Raw genomic sequence first — 24,653 nt, 5'->3', positions numbered from 1 at the left:
ACACAGCTGCCAGGGACCCCTTGCTGGTCATAGTTAAAGATCTGTATGTTCTCCCCACCCATTTCATACCTTAAAAAATATGTAATGAAAATAAAACAAAACAAAAAAGATCCTTTTATTGTGTGTGTGTGGCATCCAGTGTACTATAAAAGATAAGTCTGATTAGGAAATAATTATTTTGAGAACAGTTCACATTGGAAGACAAGGTCAACTCTACCTACAGAGTTAGGAAGGTGTCATATCAGGTGGTCAATCATATTCGCAGCTATAATTGGTCCCTCATTATACCAATGGCAACTCATTTGATCTGAGAAGACACTTAAGTAGTGAAACTGGGGTAATTTCAAGAAGGACTTTAATCTTTTGATCACATGGAAATAATTTTACTCATTTATTCATATGGCATCTATGTTCCCATTTTGAGACATCCTATCCATGGGAAGATGGGTGTTGCATTGCTGTTTCATAAAAGGAGTTCCTCTATATTTGACTAAATAGAAGAGGTTTAGAAGGGAGAGATCAGGAGTAAATAAAACCTAAGTTCCAGTCTATTTAATCCAACACATATAAATTAATTATGCCTTTGAAATGTAAACAGTCTCCTTCAGCAAAGGTTAGACATCAAAATCTGCCTTCAAAATCTGAAAAGCCCAATAGCAAGCATGAGGTCACACATTTCAAAACAAAGACACTAAGAGGAACAACTCTCAGGGAGCACTTGCTATGAGCCAGGCCTTGTCCTAGGTGTGGCATATCCACAAACTCATTCAATTCTCACAATGGCCCTAATTAGGCAGCAGAAAGGTTCAATATTTGCCTAAAGCCCTGCAATTCACATGTGGTGGTACTGGGATAGGATCCCGAGAAGTCTCCTCCCTCCTCTGCTACTAATCTATTTAGTAGCATGTTTCAACTTCTAAACTGCATTCTTAAGGCCTCCCCAAGGCACTGGGTCTCCATGGGTAGAAAAGAGACAAAAAGCCATGGTTTAGAGTTAATAAAAAACAAAGTGAATGGAAAATACCTGAGCATGACTTCTTTTGACTTGGTGGAGGAGCGGGTCGCACGACAATCAGATATTTAGGCTCTGCATCTGGAAATAATAATAACTTTATCAATAAAATTCTTTGAGAACGAGCAGCATTTGCCACAGCACACCCATGTCCTGACTCAGTGCTCCCAACTTTAGTCATCGTAACCACAGTGGATGAGAGGACCCAGGAATTCAGAAACTTAATACTTCTTGCATAGTTCAATTTAATTCAGGTTTTAAAATGAAAATTAAATCCAGATTTTTAAGACCAAATGGCCAGGGGTAGGGGATAGTTCTTAAAAGAATCTTACTAGACATGGATTTCATGTCACAGCTTCATCAATCCTTTCCCCTGTAGAGAGATTTTTAAAAAATCAGGTCAAATTGATTCTGTGATCCTCTTCCTCACAGAGGCTCATCCTGATGCTAAAACCAGAGATGGAAAATCCCACTTGCATAAGATATATGGTCATGTCACCTGTTGTATGATCTGAAATGGCTCACTTTTATGAATGTATTATTTTGTTGTTTTTAATCCTCTTTTTCCATTGATTTTTAGAGAATGGAAGGGAGACACACACACACACACACACACACACACAGAGGGAGAGAGAAAAAAACATTGATGAGAGAGAGACACATCAACACATCAATTGGTTCCCTCCCGTAAATTCCCCAACCAGGGCTAGGGATCAAACCTACAATCCAGGTGCATTCCCTTGACTAGAAATCAAATGGTGACCCTTTAGCTCATGGGTTGAAACTCTAACCACTGAACACACTGGTCAGGACAACATATGAGTATTTATAATGACCTATTTTATCTTGTTACATAATTTCTCAGCCAGTCTCATATCTAACCAGTCATTTGTGTGAAAAATTTTAAAATAAGCTCACAATTTTAGGTTGCTATGATTTTCACCTAAAATATGCCAATGGGAAATAAATTAATAGAGAATCTGTTTTTAAAATATTTAGGTTTTAAATAAAATGTTTAAATAATTAGTATGTGCTAACTCAATCATGAGCTAATAATTTATCAAATGCTCTTTTTTAAATTGACGTTTCCAAGGTCCATGGTTGGTTTCAATATATGTAATAAAGCAAATACACTTGGGGCATATTAAATAGCATTTTATAAGCAGCTCTACTAGAATTACTAAGTGATGGGTATTATTTATAATAATACTAGTAGCCTTGCGCCCGAATCCGTGCGCCAGTAGGTCGTTGCCGCCCTCCTGTAGCTCTCTGCCCACTGCCTGCCCTCCTCTAGCTTCCCCTCTCCTTGCTCCCCTCATAGCTTGCTGCCCTGCCCCCTCCTGTAGCTCTCCACAGTCCACTTGTACCTCACTGGCCCACCCTCCTGCTGATCCGTGATCTGGTTTTGACATGCTTCATCATTACGCCTCAGGGTGTAACGGCTAATTAGCATATTCCTGTCTTATTATATAGGATATTTCTTCAGTAACTTTGGATCCTGAAACTCATTCTACTCCAAGTTGCATTTAGACACTGTAATCAACAAGAGTTCCCCACCACTTGCTCAGGCACATTGCACATCTTGGTGTTGTGTTCTTTCTGGGTTCACAGAGGCCTTGTCTGTACAGAACTGACCTCATTCTCAGCCAAAGGCAACCTGGAAATTCAACTGCCTTAAATGACTAGAGCCTTTGTTTTTTCCTGGACATCTCACTGCTCTATTTGCTATAACTTGCTGGGTAATTACCATGGCATAAATCAAACCAGGGAACTTCAGGATAAACAGAGTTCTGCCTGTTTATCATCTAGTTGCCTCATGAGCACAGCACAGATAAAGGAGCATTCATTGTGTTTCAGAGTCTCAAGTGTTTGGAAGCAAATCCTGTTTAGTGAAGCTTATGTTGGGAATGCGTTTAATCTAAATCAAGTTTCCTAGTAGAAATACATTAACCATTTCCTGATTTTATTTGGGATATAACGTGACATAGGTATTAAGAAACTACCATGTATTGAGTATTTTCTGTGTGCAGGATAGAGTGGGGCCTTGACTTACGAGTGTCCCGATTAACGAGCTTTTCAAGATATGAGCCATCTCTCGGCCGATTTTTTGCTTTGAGTTGCGAGCTAAAATTCGGGTTACGAGCCAGCTTCAGATACCCCACCGCTAGTTGGCGCAGCGAACGTCACAGTGAACACCACAACATCAGCTCAGCATCACATGTCTCACTCGTTCACTGTTGATTTGACATACGAGTAATTTGAGTTACAAGCTCCATCACGGAACGAATTAAACTCATAAGTCAAGTCCCCACTGTACTTGTTAAGCACTTTACATTCATGCCTTAATTACTCTTCATGGCAATCCTCCCAAGACATCTTATTATCACCCTAATATGTAGATAAGGTCACCGCAGCAGTCAGCTTGATGGGCACAAAACGTGGGCAGTCGCACAGAGTCCTGTGCCCAAAAGGGTGCCAAGCTTTGGTTTAATAACCCGCTGTCACCATATTGAAATTGTTAACACTTTTGTCTTCGACTTTGTGTTTTGCAAGGGAAGTTTGATGGAAGGACGGAGCATGCGAGTGAGCAAATACCGCAACAATATGCATGTCCTCCCATCCACATAGAGCATTCGAGATACCCCATTAGCCCAGCATGTCAAAGGATCCATGATTGTCTGGGAGTTCTGCAACACTCAAAGGTAGAACAATGTGAGTATATTACACCTATGACTGAGTAAGGGCCACAGTTCCCATTTGAACCAGAACTTGATTCAAAGCATAATGAAAGCAATAGCCTTTTAAGAAACACAAATGAGTAAGGAATCTAATTGCATTCTTCCTTACTCATGTTACTTCTTGTATTCACCAACTACTTATGCTGGAAATGATGACGTAGAAGGAATAGTTAGAGCAACCCCTAGTTCCTTTTCTTTTTATTCTTCCACATTCATAGGCAAGTCAAAGGCAGAGTATTGGTAGTATGTGCACGTATCAAGAAACGAAATAAAAAGTTGAGTTACTTTTGTACATTTCCACTACTCTGGTAAGAATGAAATACATGTATGAACTACCAACTACAAATTGTGTAACGTCACTGATACTGCTTTGGAGTTTAAAGCACTTACGTTTGCACTTAAAACTAGCATTGCCCAGTATAATACTAAATGTTAAAATTCATGCTGATAATAAACAAACTTAATTTAATGACATTAAGGAGCAAATAAAATAACACCAGGACAAGCTGAGAGGGAAACTCTGGAAGAAAGGGAACAACTTTATATTTTAGTACCTTTAATGCCACCCCCCACCCCCACTGCTTTTTGAACCAGGAACCCTTCATTTTTATTTTGCACTCGGCCCTGAAAATTATGTCACTACCTTAATCTAGTCCTCAAAATGCCCTTTTACTAAAACTCTGGAATTTACTTCTAGAAAAAAAAGCTAAATCCCTATTTTTCTTAAATTGTCCTTAGTGAGACAAAGCCTCTTCGAGTTAGCCTTTTATTTCCTTCCTTGATACGCATTAACCCAACTATGCCTCAGTGGTTTTTAAGAAGACTTGAAGTACTAGAAAAATAACACGCATGATCCAAGACATACAAGCAATTTAAAAGTAATTTTTGTTATGATCCCAGTCATTTTGTATAAAGCAAAGGCAGTTACAGCCAATTACAAATTGGAACAGATGTTGGAATCTGGGTGCACATGTGGCCCTCTCTGCTCATTAAAAACTTTTAGTGTTCATGGATTTCAGCAGTGTTTGCATTTGAGTGGTAACACAGATACGGAAAAATAAAACAAGTGAAAAAGAAGATTTCTATTTCTGATCTGAGCTATGAAATTCTTTGTGGGTTTGTAGCAACCTGGAAATATACACAACAGTAGCCTGATCAGAAATTCTGGTGAAACATGCCAAAATACATGACTTTTTCATTTAAAACATGTGTTAACTAAAATGTCAATTTAAGAAAATCGTGTGGAATGCAGTTACCTTAACAAATGTTCCTTTCCTAATAGTTAAGCCTGTAGTAGACTATCTCTAATTTGCTTAATATTTTAAATGCCCTATGGTACACTATAGAGGCAGTTTACTGTTTGGGGAAATCTACTATTGAAATCCTTTATAAGGTACTAGAGTTTTTTATTATATAAATAATCCTCCCATAATTGCTGTGTTTGACAACTTCCAATTCTCTCATTTTTTAATAGAGGACATCTGCCTTGTAAGCCACCTGCTTTAGGATGCTGTCACAGTGCCGTTTGTTTCTGCCACATATATTTCCACACGACAACTATAAAATAAGCCAGATGATCCTAAAGAAAATCAGGTAAGGGGCATGAAAAAAACACACACCATATTTACTATGCCATCTTTTTTCGCAATTTGGTTTCATGTCAAACTATGGCATAAGAGTGTGGACTCTGGAGCCTGGGTAATCCTGCTCAGCTACTTACCAGTACAAGGTGAAGTACTTCACACCTGTGCACCTTAGCTTTCTCATCTTCAAATTGGAAAAAATCATAGTACCAGTCTCATGGGGTTCCCAGGGCCGAGTAGCCTACAGACCGCCTCGCACACAGGAAGTGTTCATGTAACTTTAGCCCTCATGATGACGAGGATGATTTCTTGAAGCAGTTTGTGCCTTAAGAGGCCCCGGGGACATATTAGAAGTAAGGAAAATCTTCCAAACCGCTTGTTCACAGATTCCAAAATACAAAAATTTCATAGAAAAGAAAATTATAGGCCATACTGATAAATATTCTGCCCTTGACCCATATTCTCTTCTTCCGAGCTTTCTCAACTAGGCTCTGACTGTTAGGATTCTGTGTTCATCTCTGCATTGTCCAGTTTTAGGGAGAATCCTGCTTAGATGGTTTAGCCAAAATTCCCCATCCTCCATACTTCATCACCAATGATACCTAATCAGGTTCTGATCCTTCACCATCCCTTCACCATCTCTTAACCTTAACCATCCCTCACGAGGTATCTGATCAGCCTGGCTTGCCTTCAGCAATAATCTGTTAGGTCAGTTTAACCAGAATTCCTCTTACACGTGATGTTTCCCCTTAGTAATTTTTTATCCATTGACCTCTCCACAATGCTGTTTCTTGGTTAAAAATTTCCACTTTTCCTTGTTGTATTTAGAGTTGAGCCCAATCTCTCTCCTCCATTACAAGACCCCATGACAGTGGTCCCTATACTATCAAGGCAGTTCCCTTTGAATAAAGTCTTCCTTACCATCTGTAACAAGTGCCACTGGGTAATTTTTTTTTCTTTAACAATATTCATAGATATCAATGCAAAATATCCTAGAAAATAGAGTGACAAGCACAACCTGGCAGTACATAGTACAGGGAAACATATGGCCAAGTCTAATTTATTCCAGAAATGTAACATAAGGAGGAAAAAGATATTTCCTATTTCTGCTGAAATACTGACAAACTTTATTACCATTTTTAACCAATCCTGAATAAAAGTTCAATGAAACATTCCTTAATATGATAAAATATATCTTAAAACATCTGCACCACCTTAATTAAATGTGCAGGATCCCACACACACACACTTCTGTTGATAACTCACCTTGACTTTATCAGAACATTCAACCCACACTTTTCTTTCCCTTTTATTATCATATCTTTTTAAAATGTTACACTATGATTCTATTTTTGTAACATGCTCCAGTTTTTCTTTGAGTAATGGGACAAGGATTAGGCAAACAAAGAATTATGTAACCAACTATATTATGTGTGCTTGTGCGCCAATGCCATAGGTATAGTTAAAATGAAATAGTAGGTTGGGAGCATTCCTGGAACATTTACCCACAAGAACAGTCTTACCAGAAGAGTGAGTTAGAACAAACTTGCTCATAAAGGTCCCAAATATAAGTTCCTATGACCATTTCCCTCTTTGAGTTACCTCCTCACTTGACTGAATAGCTTGTCCTCTTGGATCTCATTTTCCTTTGTTCACAGAAAGGATCACAAAAGCAATCATTTGCAATTTAATGCGAATGGATTCATGTTAATCTCTACTCATGACCTATCTTATTTACATAAGAAAAGCATGTCCTCTACTAAATACATACTGGGCATCAAGCAACAAATGGGGAGACTTTTTGTCCCAGTGCCCTTCCTAATTCCTTTTCTCTGTCCCTAAAATCATTAAGGTGTGGAGAGCTACCTACTCCATAAGCTAAAGACAACTGGGTTGCAAATGTCTTGTCAAAGACTAGAGTTTGCCTGACACCTTCCAGTAAGGTCAAGAAAGTGACAGCTTCAAAAAAAAAACCAACACACAAAAATAAATAAAAACACACAACAAAACAAAAATACCATGAAAGTGACAGCTTCAGCCGAACCGGTTTGGCTCAATGGATAGAGTGTCGGCCTACGGACTGAAGGGTCCCAGGTTCGATTCCGGTCAAGGGCATGTACCTTGGTTTCGGGCACATCCCCCGTGCAGGAGGCAGCTGATCGATTTCTCTCAGTGATTTTTCTAACTCTCTATCCCTCTCCCTTCTTCTCTGTAAAAAATAAATAAAATATATTTTTTTAAAAAAAGTGACAGCTTCAAAACTGGCAAAAGAGGGCCAGTGATTTGGAAGAAACCCCAGTAAAAGTGTCTCCAAAGTGCTGCATCGCCAATGTTCTTGCTGGCACAGAGGGTGAGATGGTGTGGAAAACAAGGCTACTGAGAACTCTGAGTCGAAAGGTAAAACGGAAAAGTTAAACCCCAAGATAAAGAATATTTAACAGTAAGTTCACTTTTCTTTGGCTTATTTTCCTTTCGTGTTGTTTTGTTTTTTTTAAGTAATAGATATCTTCCTCCCTCAAACCCCAAATCCCACGCTAACCATATGAAAAACATCAGACAAAACAAGATTGAAGGACATTCTGTAAAATAACTAACCAGCACTCCTCCAGACTGCTAAGGTCATCAAAAACAAGGGAAGTCTGAGGAAGTGACAGTCTACAGAAGCCTAAGGAGATGTGACAATGTAAGGTGGTGTCCTGGGAGGGACCTGGGGTCAGAAAAAAAAGGACCTTAGGTAAAAAATGAAGGAAGTCAAATGAAGGATGGCCTTTAGTTAAAAATGTATCAATATTGGTTCATTAGTTGTGACAAATATAACATATTAATGCAAGATGTTGAGAATAGAAGAAATTGGGTGTAAAATACACAGGAATTCTTTGTACTACACTTGCAACTTATTACAAGTTATTCTAGCATAAAGAGTTTATTTTAAAAATCTTTTTGTAAAAAATAGATAACAAAATTTATGTATCCATGAACCAAAGGAAGCTCTTTCAATAAGTATAAAATAAAGGCCCTACTAGGATGCAAAAACAATGTCATTCATCAGCAACTTTTCTCTTCGTTTTAGATAAATAGTGGTGTGATTTACAGTTAAAGGGGCTTTAGAATTTGATGAAATATGGTAGATGTTTTTATTAGAAGCCCATATGGCACATCACAAAATTAAGACGTTAAGAAAATCACCCACTTAGCCTGTACCAAAAGTCTGTGGCCCTGGAAATCTCCAGAGAGAAATATTTTCAAATTTTCTTTGCATCTGCAAGTGTTCACGTGCCACCCTTAACTGTAATCTGGCCTGAGTAGGTACAGTCCACGTTTAAGCAGTCCCTTTAGCTTTAACATTTGGCAGACAGCTCCTGTGCCTATTTCGTCAACACTAGCGCTGAGTAATGTCTGCTTGCAAAGACCCTTGACCAGCCTCCTTGTGTTTTAAGCTCAGGCAGAGAGCTCCCCTCAACCAATAGTCAGTTCTGAAGGAAGAATCTTGGAGGGCGGCCCTGGAGGGGGTAAGCCAGCCGAGCTCTGCGGGCCCTGGCTCTGCATTCTGTCTCAGCGGCCCTTGCCATGCTGCTGGCACCAGCTCCCTCACCTGCTGGGCCAGGAGGGAGCGAAGGAGGCCTCGCTGGGCAAGAGGTGTACAGTCTGGTGGTGATGGCGGGGGAGGGGGGTAGTGGAGTGTAGAAAAGACAGCAAATCCTACTTGTCTACTTACCCATTTTTTGAAAGTTGCACCAGTAATTCTAAATTTCAGAAGAATAACCAACCTTGCTGCCCACCCACACCACCTACTCTCACATTCTAGCGATGATAAATAATAACAAGTTGTCTCAACAGCCAGTGGGTTTCAGCAACGGGGCACAGATGGTTCATGTGAGAGCGCAGTCCGCATCCATTCTGGAGCTCAGTGACTGGAAAATGAGAGGCTCAGATATTGTTGATGCGAGAGATACATCCCTCCAGAGGGAACATCAACCAAAAACTCACTATAAAATGTAATAATTAAGTCAAAAGCTAGAACAGTAGCCATTGTTAGTCTTGTTTGTTTTTATGTCCTTTCAGGAAGTTTGGTGTCTCTTCTGGAAAAACACTGATGGGTTTTTCCTAGAACGTTGAGGAAATGATGCTATCTGCTTAGACATGTGCTAAGCCATAGCGTTGCAAAGCTTCACGGTGGCAGGAGTCCAAAGAGCAGACACAGTGGTCATAAGTGATATCAGTATCGCACTTAATTTACTAAGTTTATGAATATAAAACGTTTGTAATTTTTAATAAACCACTTAGGTTACTAGCACGTTGCTCTCAGTTGTACATAAAAATGAACATCTATAGAATTATGAATCATCACAAATGAACACAAGGTCTCCACCTTTTAGAGTGTTTTTAAGTCCCAGTAAGAAGATGCGGGGGCCGAGAATCAAGCTGAATCTAGCCAGGACTCAGTTCATGTTTTATTGCTATCTGTACCATTAGGCCTGGAAATACAGTAGTTGCACAATAAACCTTTTCTGAAAGGTTTCTGAATCTACTCCTCTATTCTTTTTTGCCTGGGGCTAGAATAAAAATAAAGTGTGAAGCTTGCAGAAGGAAAGGAAACAATGATTCAGGATCTGGGAAGTAGCAGTCAGCAAAAGAGCAAATGATCTTTCTTAAAAGCTAGTAAATTTGAACCACTGAGTAAGCTATCTGTAAAACTCTTCTTTTTCCTTTGAAGTTTTTTCTTATATATGGTTTTGTGTGTGAAAATAATCCTTATCCTTTTTTCACCTGCAAAAATAATTTAAAGCAAATCCTACACTGTTCAGTAGTTATTTCCATAAAAAGTTATAAAAATGGTTGAAAAATGAACCAACGCCCACTTGGACAGAACATTGTGCTGGGCCCTGGGCCCTGAGAGAGCCCTGGCTTCTCTCAGCCTCTGAAAGGCATCCGGCGGGCACGGCCCCCAGCAGGCCGGGCAACACGGAGGCCAAATGGTCTTCAGAGGCACAGCCGCCCCCTACCTCAGAGCACCTACTAACGCAAAAATGACAAGGAACATCACCACGGGTGGGATTCCAGAGTGTCCAGTCACAGACACGCTCTGAAGGGAGCTTACCGCTGATGGTGTGCATGTTTCAGAGTCGTCTGAGATCGAGGACAGCAGCCCCTCATCTCCACGCTACAGAGTGAGTGCCACCTCTAGCTACAAGATGGGACTCAGCTTTGGCAGGAAGACAGGAGGTGGGGAAGGAGGAGGTGGGAGGAAGAGGTTGGAGAGGGAAGAGGCTTTTCCTAGGCCCAGTAACGTGTACACCCAAAGGCTCTGCTATGCTCCTTCGCTGTCCACGGCCAACTAAAGTGGGCTGGGAGGAGAGATGCATCCTTTTTCCAAACAGAGAGGCATTTCAAAGACACAGTCCACCGAGGAAGACATTACTGGAAACTTTTCCTGAGAGTTTTGCTTTAATTTCAGTGAGAGTTGGGGAAGCAGTGCTACTGAAAACACGCACATCGCCTGGCATGACTACATACTTTGCAGGCCTCGTCAATGCAAAATCAAAGGGTGGGACCCCCGTTTTTATAAGCAGGGGACAGTGACATTAAAGACACTCAAATATAAAATGTTTCCTTTCTTTCACAGTCCCTGTCCAGACCTGCCATGGCATTCACTGGCTACTTAATGTTGAGCTCTGCTGGACATTGCAGACCCTCACCCCACCCCCTCCTCCTCAACCTCCCTGCCTCACTGCATGGGACCCTCCCCCATCACTGCAAACTCAGGATCAAAGCGCCTTACCCTTTACCCCACTCTCCAGGGTGAAAAAGCCAACCTCCCCTTCCCACAGGCCTTCCATTCCAGCCCAGGGATGCCCAGAGATTGCAACCTTGGCTCTGGGACACACTGTGTACTTTATAGGGGTGCGAGAGAAGTGTTCATTGGCAAAATCACCCACTGACTGCACTGTGTCACTGCCAGCCCATGCAGAACTGCTGCCACCATGTCCTGCCAGATGTCCCCACGGGCAGGGGTGGGGGTGGGGGTTTGCAGACCTGACTCTCCCTGCATCACATCAAGTCCCTGCGGAAGGCGGAGGTGACAACAGTTGAGTGGGAGTGAGGAGAAGGCCCAGCAGCAGGGGTGCCAGGAGACCAGGTGCTGAGAACCAGGGCCATCCAACCTAACTGACAACATCAAACTGAAAGGCAAAACTATTAAGAATTTCAATGCCGAAACCGGTTTGGCTCAGTGGATGGAGCGTCGGCCTGTGGACGGAAGGGTCCCAGGTTCGATTCCGGTCAAGGGCATGTACCTGGGTTTTTAAAAAAAGAATTTCAAGACAGTGACAGTAAAGCATTAAACTTCAAATGCAGGGCCCTCCTGAGTACAATGGTCACACGCCCAAGAAGCCAGCCTGGAACCTACCATCCACTCCAATCCTGCATACCCACCATCTTTATTTGGAGACAAATTCTATCCCTACACTGCAAACAAAGACTATGTAATAACCTATTTCTCTTACCCACTTGCCCCACAGCCAACACACATCCTTTCCTAGTCTGCAGACTTGGGAGGCATTAAAATGGTCAACTTTATTGCCTGTAGGTTAGTTCCTTGCTGTGTCTTACATGTGCAGTCTGCAGGGAAACTGAGTGAAGGGTGTTGTCTGTGAACTGGTTTAAGGTTTGGCAAGGGCTTGCTTTTGAAGGGCAGACTGGACATACACACATTTTCCAGTGAGTTCATCACTTCGTTCATATTGTCTCTACAGGAAACACCCTTAAAAAATCAGGACTGTGTCTTGCTATTTCCCTTTCAAATAATGAAGCTAGGCCACAGGAGCTACCAAACAGTCAGCCAAAGCTTTCCGGTCAGCAAGGTGTGTTCTCTCTTAAATGCTGGTTAGTGCTACCACATAGGGGTGAGGAGGCAGGAATAATTCCTATGAGATGAGTTTTTACGCAGGGTTCAAAGGTGAGAGGGGACTTGAATGGATGGGGGGAGCACAAGGGCATGGTGGTCATGTGCACAGGTCTGAAGCCAGCCTGCCACTTACAGTTTCTTAATTTGGGGGGATTTACTGTCTTCATTGGGAAGATGAGGATGCTGATAGTGCTGCTTCAAGGGGTTGCTGTGAGGACTTAGTGACCTGTTTCTGTAAAGGCCTTTGTAGGTGCTCAACACCAAATCATCAGCCAACAAGGTGGTGAGAACTTCCACTCCAGCATTTGTTGAGCAGCTGCTTTGTGTCCAGCCTGGTGAATGGAACACAGTAATGGCAACCTCTTCTTGACTGTACCCTTCCCTTCTCATTAGGGAGTGTCCCTGGTGGCCAGAGAAAAGGCTGAGCTATTGGCTTAGAATCAGAAGAAGAAAGGCCTATGACCATGCTAACAACTCAAGGCTTTCTTTCACATGTAGATTAAGCATATACTTCTACTAAACTGAGATGCTTTTGAGAGAAAGGGGAACATGGCTAATAATTATGCCAGAACAACAGGTATAAACCATAACCGTGCCTGAGAATAATGATTCTTCTGAAGATTTTCACTCCTGGCAAATAGATACTTTTTACCATGTTGACTGGGAGGCTTTCCCAGCAAACCTCCCTTCAGTCTGTGGGTCGCCAGCTCCTCGATCCAAGATCTATTGACATGAGGAGCGTGGGAAGGTGAGGCTCTCTCCGCTCAGGTCCTAGCTCACGGTTTAGCTGGTGAGACATGACACAAATAAGAGCAAACGAACAATAACAAAAGCAATTATAGAACAATTCTAAACAGAAAATGATAAATGCTGGTCGACATGTCAGCACTTTGGTTGTGATCAGTATGTTCCAGGGAACAATAGTGTCCAGAGGAAAGTAAAACGTTTAAGAAAATATGTGGGCAACTAGAAAATGAGGATTTGATTGTATTTCTTGGTTTTGAGATATATTCCTTAGAAAGTTTATAATAAATAGAGATGGTGGTGGAAGAGATGGGGGTGGGGGCGGAAACAAGTTTTGGGGACACAGTAAATGCTTTATAGGTTTTAATTCATTTAAACCTAAAAAATAAATGAAATTATAAAGTCTAAATATTATCTTGCACATCTGTTCCAGATAACCCTCTAATTCTCTGATTTATCCTCCTATTGGCAGCTGTCTTTCCATTTAGGACCCCTTTTCAATAGCAAGCCTCTTGCAATGAATCTGGGGCAAGGTATACTTTTGGCCCATCTATTTTGGGAGACCATTTTTAAATATAATTAATAAAATTTTAAAGTTAGATTTTGGTCTTAGTGCAATACATTTGAAAAAAAATTGTTATGCATTATATTGAAATATTCTGAATTACTTTAATTACATTTTCAAGAAAAGAGAGTCTTAGAAACAGTTTATCTACTGTTTGGTGAGGTCAGGAAGATCATAAAAACATAGAACTTTGAAAAGATGCTATTTTTATGAAAACATGCTAAAATGGTCATCTATGATCATCAAGGTCTTTCTGGTGTACACTCATGGTGAATTCTTTAATAGCATAGCAAAGCAATTACTAATAAATTGATGCCCACTGTGCCAATTTCTTTAAAAATCCTTTTTGAAGCTTACATAACTTGTGCTAAATTTTGCACCTTGGAGAAAAGTCAAGTGATTCTGAGATTCCTATTTTTTAATGAAAAACTTGGATTAATCCTGAATATTTAAAGCCAAATACTTCCCAAGTGGTAAAACCATTTCCAGAGAAAGAACTAAGAATTAGATGACATTTTCAAAATAGCCTTAAACAAGAGAGAAAAATACACCTTAACACCTTGCTGACCGGCTATTTCGAGCCAGAACTCACTCATGCAGCAGCTACTTTTCTTTCAGTAGTTTTGGCAACCCATGGTTCTCCTTCACTGTTCCACAGGCCAGTGTTCAAAAATAGTTCAGCCGTAGACATGCTGTTGCAGTAATTATGTTTGTAAATATGATGCCAAGAACCAAAAAAAAGACCCATGGGCACGAGGGAGAAAGTTACATGGGCAGAGGAACAAACGGTAAATATCCCAAAGGCAGAAATATGGTTCACATTTTTGCAAAACTGCTAGGAAGACAGTTTACATGTAGTAAGCTGAAGGAGGAAGTCAGATAGGAAAGTGAGTTCCACCTAGAGAAATAAATTCCTCTCCCCTCTGGGCTTCTAAACTGCCTTATTTATGTATTTTAATCTAACTCTTATTACACTGCAATATAATTGATTTTACATATGATTGTCTTTTCTACCAGACTATGGGATCAAGATTTATTTACTTAGATTCCCATTTTCTAGCATTCTGATGGACATAAAATAACTTTCAATAAATATTTTTAAATGCCCCCCCCCCGAAAAAGAACTAAGAAAAGGCCGTAAGACAGATAATATAGTCTATTGTAACTTTTTGCCTTCACCCCTCATATATCTCAAATTTGCAAATATAGCTACTCTCACTTTCACAAAGCATCCTTACTAAAAGTCCATATTTTATCATTTATTCCAGATTATATGTCTTGAATCTGATGTGTCCTCTCCATGGAACCATTGCTTCATTGAGTGATAATAGCTGTTTTGGAATATATAAAGATTTTACTTTCAAGATAAAGGATCCAAAAGAGATCCGGCTTTGTAAAGACAGTTTGTGTTACATGTTTGTGAATTATCGTTCCGATGAAAGAATTAAGTATTTGCTCAAACCTCTTTCAAGTCATAATTTTTGGAAATATGAGTGACTCAAGTAAAGGATCAGTTGACCAGTGATCTTTCCATTCTGGCTTATTTGTTAGTCAAATCAATATAATTAAACCAAGAAACTTCTTTATATCCATATAAGTAACATCTGTCCATGGTGATCTTTTAGCAAAGGTCTTGTGGTATTTTTTCATTTGGTGATGGTATAAATTGGTTTGAGAAGTAATGAGATAGAAAAAATCTGTACCCAAAAATTAATTGGGCCTTAGCCAGTTTGGTTCAGTAAATAGAGCATCAGCCTATGGACTGAAGAGTCCCGGGTCCCATTCCAGTCAAGGGCACATGCCTGGATTGCAGGCTCCATCCCCAGCCCCAGTCGGGTCATGTGCTGAAGGCAACAAATCAATGTGTCTCTCTCACATCTAGGTTTCTCTCTGTGTGTCTCTCCCCCTCCCTTCCACTCTCTAAAAAAAAATCAATGGCAAAAATCCTCCAGTGAGGATTAACAAAATAAATAAATTGGTTACTTCAGTTATGCTTTGTGGGTCTCCAAAATTAACAGTTAGGCCTGAAATCTATAATAATAAAAGCATATTATGCTAATTAGATTGGACATTCTTCTGGACGACCTTGTGAGGGAAGCCCTGGGCCCAGGTGCCAGAGGGAAGCTGGTGCCGGCAGCCGGGGGGAAGGAAGGCCTACTCTTGCACGAATTTCGTGCATCGGGCCTCTAGTATTTGTATAATCCTCCAAGGCTGGTACAATGTCTTTTTTTGCTCATTCTTCTTCAGAATCATTTTCACTGTCAGATGCTATCATATTTCTCTTTTGCCTTTGTGATGTTCTAATGTCAGACTCATTACTATCTTCTGGCAAAGTACTATCTTCCAGCTGACTACCAAAGTCACCTGGCGAATCTGACACAAAGTCTGCACATAATTCGCTCAAATGTTCTTCTCTGCCATGCTCATCTTTTTAAAAACTTTTCCCATAATAAAAGGTGGGTGGAAATAATTAGATGTATTGCCCATCATGTCTCTAGAAATACTGACTGATGAGTTGAGAAAAAGACAGGAGTTAACTTGTGACTGGTCAGCAAAACTTAGACATGGAAACGTGAGTATACTCATGACTGTCGGCAAGGTATTAAATGTGACCCACAGCTGTTTCAGACTTCCTGGGTCTCTCCCTTGCCTCCCTCCCATGCATTCACTTATTGTGCTTCTAAATTTATAATAACACTGGAAGTAAAAAAGGAATCTAAGGCCTCTAGGGCCCTTAGCCACTGGGAGTTTTCTGTTTGGGTGGAGTGTGAGAGCAGACAAGACACACCAAAATGAAAACAAATAGCAATTTATTAAGAAGGATGATTAAAAAAAAAAAAAAAGCTCAGGCTCTAGGACAGTGATGGGGAACCTTTTGAGCTCGGCGTGCCAGCATTTTGAAAACCCTAACTTAACTCTGGTGCCGTGTCGCATATAGAAATTTTTTTTATCTTTGCAACCATAGTAAAACAAAGACTTATATTTTTGATATTTATTTTATATACTTAAATGCCATTTAACAAAGAAAAATCAACCAAAAAAATGAGTTCGCGTGTCACCTCTGATACACGTGTCATAGGTTCGCCATCACTGCTCTAGGATATTCATGGAGAGGGTAACAATGGTGCCTGGCAAGAGATGGCCTTGCAAAGAACAGAGGTAGGGCTTGATGGACGGGCAGCTCATAATAAAGATGGTGGTGAGGGTGGAAGAGGCACAGTAAGTACTTTACATGTTTCCACATTTAAATCTTAGTGAGTTAGGGAGCCAATGGCTCCTTCCATAATATGTGGACTTTTTTCTGTTCTGTTTAAAGGACATTATAGAAGCAACAAATAAATGGCTAGTGTGCATCCTCTACTATAGAAGAACAGATAAAATTTCCTAATTTTGAGAAACAGTAGGGTACAGAGTTTCATAGCTCAGGTTCTAGAGCCAGACTTGCTGGGTTTCAGCTCTGGACCAGCTATTTACTAGCTGAGTACCTTTAGGAAGGTTACTTAAACCACAGGGTGTCCCCTCCCCTCCAAAAAATGTATACACTTTGAATAATTATTAATTCCAATGGGTTAAATCTGAACTAACAGAAAAAAAAGTGTGTATACATTTTGGGGGACACCCTGCATTGGAGCTTCAGTTTCCTTGTGTGTAAAGGGCACGACCACCACGATCTCCCCTGTCCAGCTACCATCCCTCATCTGCACAGTGGGGCTGCCCTGGATTCGCACTGCTGTCTGTCATCTCACTCTCCCCTCACAGCCTCTTGCTAATTCTCTAAGGGTTCTGCCAGGAAAGGGAGGGACTGAGCTGGTTCCAGTGTCTGGGCTATATCTTATCCCTGCTCCCTTTTAACTAGTTTTTCAGCTTACTTTTTATACAGTTCCTTCAATTCTTTATTCCAGCTATTTTTCTTCAATAAATCCACCACCACCTTCCTCGCAATGAATATTCACTTCTTTTTGTCATTAAGGTGATATTTATCCTTAAGTGTAACACATAGTAGCAATCTCCATTGTTGTATATTTCATCCCACTCCCATAAAAATGAACAGAGCACTTTTATGACAAAGAGATAGAGAAGGGCAGTTGAAGTTCTGAGTTGCAATGAAGAAAGAAGAAAAATTGTCATTTATTCTTACTTTCTGTGCAAATGTAAAAATTCTGGGTAAAATGTGTAAGAGGAATTAATAATCTTCAGGAATGTAAATTGTGTAAAACTATAAGCATAGAATTTATATTTATTCATATCTGAGTAATCAATTATAAGTAAACTCTGTTTAAAATCATTTAAAAAGTAATTTTCTCCTGTGAAATAAACAGTGAAAAATCAGAATAAGAAACTGCTGATTACCCTTGGGCCTGAACTTGCCGAGATAAAATTACCAGCAATTAAGTAAATAAAACAGTGTCTTGCTCTTATTTTTATCTTATTTTGTAAAACAGGTAAAAAATTTTGCTATGTTCTTTATAAAAACTGATTTATTGGAGTAAGACAGAGACTGGAAAAGTAAAATCTAGAGATGACAAGCTCAGCTGTATTTTTTAAGCAATATATAATGTGAGGTTTCACCTTTTTTTTCTTTGGAGGCCACAGCTGTGGAATTCTAAGAGGCCCCTGACAGCACTATTCAAGGGCACCAAACAGGAACCCCCCCTTCATAACTAAAAGGCTATGACTACAGGGGAGAGGCATGTGCCCATCAAACGTGCTGGGTCACAGTCAGATTTTGCTGCTTCTTTTGTTCCTTAATCTGTTTTTGGAGTTGTCCCTTCCAAGAAAACATTTAAGTGCAACAGAAAGATGTGTATGGGTGCTTCTTTTTAATATCTGATAGTTCTGCCAAATCATTCACTTCTATCATTTTACTGAAACCCCACCTTCCAAAAATCAAACAAAACTGAAAACAAAACCACAGATCTATCACTGAGACCGAGGTTTGTCAACCTAGGCAGATCTTAGAGCCGACCAGAACTTTAGTGGTGATGCAGCTCATTAATTATTAGCAACTGAGAAAAACAAAGCTCAGAGAGTTGAGGCAAATTATTCAGGATCACTCAGCTCATTATAATAGCAACTGAAAAAATTTATAAGACCTGCCTACTCAGTGCTAGGGCTTATGTTAGCTGCCTTATATAATTTATGCAAAGCTTTCACAACGTTCCTAAGAGATTGTCTCTCTATTTTATATATGAGAAAAGTGAAGCAGATAAGTTCCGACTTACCCAGAACTACTCCTCAGTGAATAGTTGTGTTGAATTTAAACCCAGGTCTGTCTGACTAAAAAATATACACACATTCTTTCCTCTCACCATTCTGCCTTTCAGGGTAGAGGTGGGTCTTTCTAGAATGCAGATGTTAGCATTCTGGTCCAGGCTTCTTCCAGTGCTGAGAGTCTACGGGGCTATTGGTGTTGTGTTCCCCTCTGGTGCAGAAGTCACTCTAAGGTGCTACTGGCAGCGTGGGGACTGGGCAGAGTGGCTGAGAGGCCTGTGGCTGGGTGTGAGAAACGTGCTTTGTTAGGACCCCAAGTGTGATGGTTAGCAGCTGGGAGAACACGAGAGTTCAGAAATCTGCCCTCGTAACCTTTTTGGAGTCCTATCGCCCGGTTGAAAGACAAATTCTTTAGTCAGAATTCATGGTAGTGATAAATACATATGATTTTTTTAAAATTAAGCTTTTCTTGCAGTAAACATACAAAAATAACTCTTTAACTTGCATTAATAACTGATGGACTGAAATGCTTTCCTTCCCGGGTGACACTGATTAAAGTATTTTCAGATGTCAAGAGAACATCACAGAATCTGACTCTATAAAGTTTCAAAGTAAAAAAATTCTCATTTTTTACTTTATTGGATATATGCAAAATTACCAACAGCTGCACATAAAAGCAAAAACTGGATGTGTAAATCAGAAATGAGCACACTGATGATGTGGGTAAAAAAAGGACACAGGGACCTAGTAGATCTATTATATGTGAATCATGTTTTAGCACCTCATTGCAAGATTCTCACCGCCATTGCTATTTATTAATAGTGACCTTGGAAAATACAAGTTATTCTACTGCTCCAATTATTATCAAAATTTTAGTAAAAGATTTTACATTAGTGAAAATTTTTTTACAAGTGTTTCATATGAATATTATTTTCTAAAATAGCAAAAAGGAATATTTTATGCAAGCATTTTAGTTTCGCATGTAAGAGCAGCATGTAACTTTTGGAAATGCCCCTGTTAGTACTATTTAGATAGAGACAAATAAACATTAAAATAAATGTAGACATACTTATATATGGTTATTTAGAGTGTTAGTCCTCAGATCACTGTGTTAATTTGAATATTTCTGAATGATCAACAGCTTCTCATTTCAATGCTGAGGTCTTTTAAACACACGGAACAAGTGAAATATGTCGGATGATGTGGCATTTTGTATTTGTTTTTGAAAGTGAGAATCAGTTACTATGGGTATAATTCAGTGTAATGTCCTATTACAGGAGGGGCTGTGATACTTTTTTTAAAAAGTATTTTTTATTGATTTTTACAGAGAGGAAGGGAAAGGAATAGTCAGAAACATCAATGAGAGAGAAACATCGATCAGCTGCCTCCTGCACACCCCACACTGGGGATTTGCCCACAACCAAGGTACATGCCCTTGACCAGAACCGAACCTGGGACCCTTCAGTCTGCAGGCCGACGCTCTATCCACTGAGCCAAACCGGCCAGGGTTGTGATACTTTTTTTTTCCATTTAAAAAAAAAAAAAGACCACCACAAAATTCTTTGCTCTTGTATAGCATATTGATCTCAAGGGATTTCAACTCATCACTTATGACCATGAATTCACTAATATGCCCACAGCACATCTGTGAAAAATAGACTTTATTACATTTTACAGATGAATAGAATTGAGAATGATTAGCAGTAAATTGGTGGCAGAAAGGGAATAGAATAGAGACATTAATTTCAAACATACAGTTTAGGGCAGGCAGAATAATGACTCACATCCTAATCCCCAACACCTTTAATATGTTACATTAAAGGAGAATTAAGGCTGCAAATGGAATCAAGGTTGTTAATCAACTGACCTTAAAATAGGGAGAGCATCCTGGATTATCTAGGTGGGCTCAGTATAATGACAAGGATCCTTAAAAAGTGAAAGGGGAAGTAGAAGAGAAGATCAGAGTGATGTGGTAGAACTGCTTGACCCACTGTGGACTTTAAAGGTAAAAGAGGAATGCTGGGAAAAGCAAGAAGACAGATGCTCCCCCAGGGCCTCCAGAGGAATGCAGCCAGCCCTGCCCACTCCTTGATTTTAGCCTGGTGAGACCCATGTTGAACTTCTGATCTAAAGAAGGCTAAGATAATAAGTTTGTGATGTTTTAAGCAACCAAGTTTGGTAACTTAATATATCAACAATAGAAAACTAATAGACAGCTGCTAATCAATTTGAAGCAATTAATATGAACACCATAATTAATCAATGTATAATCAATACATAATCTGAGTAACCAAAGAATAACATTTAACCTGGAAATGCAAGTCCATTTTGAAGTAATAAAAGTAGAAGTGCACAAATTCCTTGGCATAAAGAAAGATGGGAAAGGAAATATGTAAGAGAAATGTTTTTTTCTTCCACTAGAATACTACCAGAACACTAAGGAGATTAGTAAAAAGAACATATTGATTTAAAGGATGAGGTAAGAGTTTTGAAAAGGCTATTTGAAAATGCTTTCCAGAAGTTTGGGAATCCTCATCCCTAGAGATTTTTACAATACATAGTGATCTATCTATTTTATCCACCTTGGATGGCTTATATAAATACTTGCCTGATGACCAAGGTCTAGATTGCATGATTTCTCATGGCTTCCTCCAACCTAACCACTAGATGCCAACTCGAGTCTATTAAATTCAATGCCATAAATATGTAGTTACTGCCTCCCTACTCATTGTAAGCCAGAGAGTAAGACATAAGTTTTGACTTCAGTAAGTTCACAACCAACCATATTCAAGCTAGATAATGAGAAGAAACATAGAGCTGGATAAATGATATATTGATAAAAACCCATTAAATACATAAAACTTAACTCACTTATTGATTATAAAACAAACAGTATCATTAGTCATCATAGCAGGGCACCAACTTACTGCAAAGAGAATTTATCCTGCCTTTTCTAAAACATGACTAAGAAAAATAAAACAAATGAAAATTAATTATTATAGAATCTCAGCTAAACAATACAGAAGAAATGATAAAATTAGATTCCATCTAGACTCGCTACAATGTAAAATTGCCATTTTATAACTCTACTTTAAAATAATGGATCTGGGAAATGATCACGGGTAGATGCTAAACCATTAAGTGAAATTTCATGGTGAATTTTATAATAGATGGATCAGGCTGAGACCACCTACACACAACTGTCTTAACAACACTAAGTATGATATCAGCCATCACGTACCTTTTTTGTGAGTTGCTAGGAAAGATATAGTATCACCTATAAAATATTATCCCCCCCCCAAAAAAATGAATCCAAATATAATGCAACCTCCAAATTTAAATAGCTTTTCACAGGAAGTAAAGTGATAGAAGAGCAAACTCAGAAATATGGAATGGAAGGAACCAGTTAAATATAGAATGTGAACCAGGGTGTGACCCAATTTCTTCAGAAAATCAATGACATTTTAAAAGAGAAAGAGGGTTATTATAGAATAAAAGAGATTTAAGAGACATAACAACCAAATGTAACATGTAGACCTTGTTTGGATCCTGACTCAAAAAAGAAAAAATACAACTCTAAGAAGACATTTTTAAGATCACCAGAGAAATTTAAGTATGGACTAGGTAAAAAAATATTACGAATTATTATTGTTACAATGTGATAAAAGCATGGCATTATTAAAAAATATTTCTTATCTATTAGAGATGCATACTTAAGTGTTCACATATTTAAAAATAAGAAAGATTACAGCAGACATATGTGACATAGAGGCTAAAAAAAAATACAGAAATATCAAAACCAAGAGCTAGTTCTTTGAAAAGATAAACAAGTTTGATAAACAAGCCAGACTCATCAAGAAACAAAGAGAAGAGACCCAAATAAAAAAAATCAGAAATGAAAGCAGAGAATTAACCATGGACACCACAGCAATACAGAGGATTGTAAGAAAATACTATAAACAACTATATGCCAACAAGCTGGACAAAGTGGATGAAATGGACAAATTGCTAGAAAAATACAGTCTCCTAAAACTGAATCAGAAAAGAATCAGAAAACCTGAAGGGGCTAATAACAACTGATGAAATAGAAACAGTAATAAAAAGACTCCCAACAAACAAAAACCCTGGTCTGGATGGCTTCACAGGGGAGTTTTACTAAACATTCAAAGAAGAACTAACACCTATCCTCCTCAAACTATTCCAAACACCCATGAGGAACACTTCCAAGTTCTTTTTATGAGGCCAGCATTATCCTAAATCCAAAACCAGATAAAGATACTACAAAGAAAGAGAATTACAGGCCAATATCGCTAATGAACATGGACACTAAAATCCTCAACAAAATTTTAGCAAATTGAATACAGCATTACATTAGAAAGATCATATACCATGATCAAGCACAATTTATTTTAGGAATGCTAGGCTGGTACAATATTCACAAATCAATATACATAATACATCACATAAACAAAATGAAAGACAGAAATCACATGATCACATCAATTGATATAGAAAAAGCATTCAACAAAATCCAACAGCCATTTTTGATAAAAACTCTCAGTAAAGTGGGAATAGAGAGAGCATATCTCAACAAGATAAAGGCCACATATGAAAAACCTGCAGCAAACATCATACTCAATGGGCAAAGACTAAAAACATTTCCCCGAAGAACATGAACAAGAAAGGGATGTTTGCTTTTACCACTCTTATTCAACACTAGAGGCCTGGTGCATGGATTCATACACAGGGGGGGTCCCTTAGCCTGGCTTGTGGGGATGGGCCTAAACTGGCAGTCCAACATCCCTCGAGGGATCCCAGCGTGCAAGAGGGCACTCTGCAAAGTTGCTGTCGCTCGGCAGCTCCTGCATTGAGTGTCTGCTCCCTGGTTGTCAGTGCGCATCATAGCTACTGGTCGGTCAGCTGGTTGGCTGGTTGGCCAGTCAGCCAATCACTTAGGCTTCTATATATATATTTAGTGGCCTGGTGCATGAAATCATGCATGGGGGGTTCCCTCAGCCTGGCCTGCACCCTCTCCCATCTGGGACCCCTCTGGGAATGTCCAACTACCGGTTTAGGCCCGATCCCACACTAGCAGTTGGACATCCCTCTCACAATCCAGGACTGCTGGCTCCTAACCACTCACCTTCCTGCCTGCTTGATTGCCCCTAACCACTCTGCCTGCCAGCCTGCTTGCCCCCAACTGCCTGCCCCCCACCAGCCTGATCACCCCCAACTGCCCCCCTGCCAGCCTGATCACCCCTAACTGGCCCTCCCTGCCAACTTGCTCACCCCCAACTGCCCCTCCCACTGGCCTGATCACCCCCAACTACCATCCCATCCTGGCCTGATCACCCACAACTGCCCTCCCCTCTTGGTCCCTAACCACCTCTACCTCAGCCCCGCCATCATGGCTTTGTCCAGAAGAACGTTCAGAAGGTTTTTTGGAAGGTCTCCCAGTCTAATTAGCATATTACCCTTTTATTAGTATAGATAGAGGCCTGGTGCATGGTGGGGCCGGCTGGTTTACCTTAAGGGTGTCCCAGATCAGGGTGGGGGTTCCCTTGGGGGACAGGGTGGCCTGGGCGAGGGGTCTGTGGTGGTTTGCAGGCCAACTATGCCCCCATTGGGTGGGGGTCCCCGCTGTGGGGGCATGGCCAGTCTGGGTGAGGGGCTGAGGGCCGTTTTCAGGCTGGCTACACCCCCTTCAGGGTGGTGTCCCCATTAGGGTGCCTGGCCAGCCTTGGGTGAGGGGCTGAGGGCCATTTGCAGGCCCCTCCCTTGGCAACTGGCCTGGGTGACCCAAGCCTCCCGCGCACTCAGGCCAGCTCCATGACCACTGCCCACAGGCCCCTCCTTCAGCAGCCAGCCCAGGCGGGCCGGGAGCCTTGGCTTCTCC

General features: G+C 40.2%; 1 protein-coding gene across 1 annotated transcript in view; it reads right to left on the bottom strand.

Annotated features, from left to right (window-relative positions):
• LOC107184865 (target of Nesh-SH3-like) overlaps positions 1–24,653 on the bottom strand; it is a 121,146-nt gene that overhangs the window by 32,601 nt on the left and 63,892 nt on the right. The window contains exon 3 of the mRNA XM_015571276.1: positions 1,025–1,093. Coding sequence (XP_015426762.1) covers positions 1,025–1,093 — 69 coding nt within the window. The remainder of the gene's footprint in view (positions 1–1,024; positions 1,094–24,653) is intronic.

Source organism: Myotis davidii, unplaced genomic scaffold (assembly GCF_000327345.1).
Source record: "Myotis davidii unplaced genomic scaffold, ASM32734v1 scaffold48, whole genome shotgun sequence".
In the NCBI taxonomy this organism is placed as follows: domain Eukaryota; kingdom Metazoa; phylum Chordata; class Mammalia; order Chiroptera; family Vespertilionidae; genus Myotis; species Myotis davidii.
This window is presented reverse-complemented; position numbering and strand designations above follow the sequence as displayed.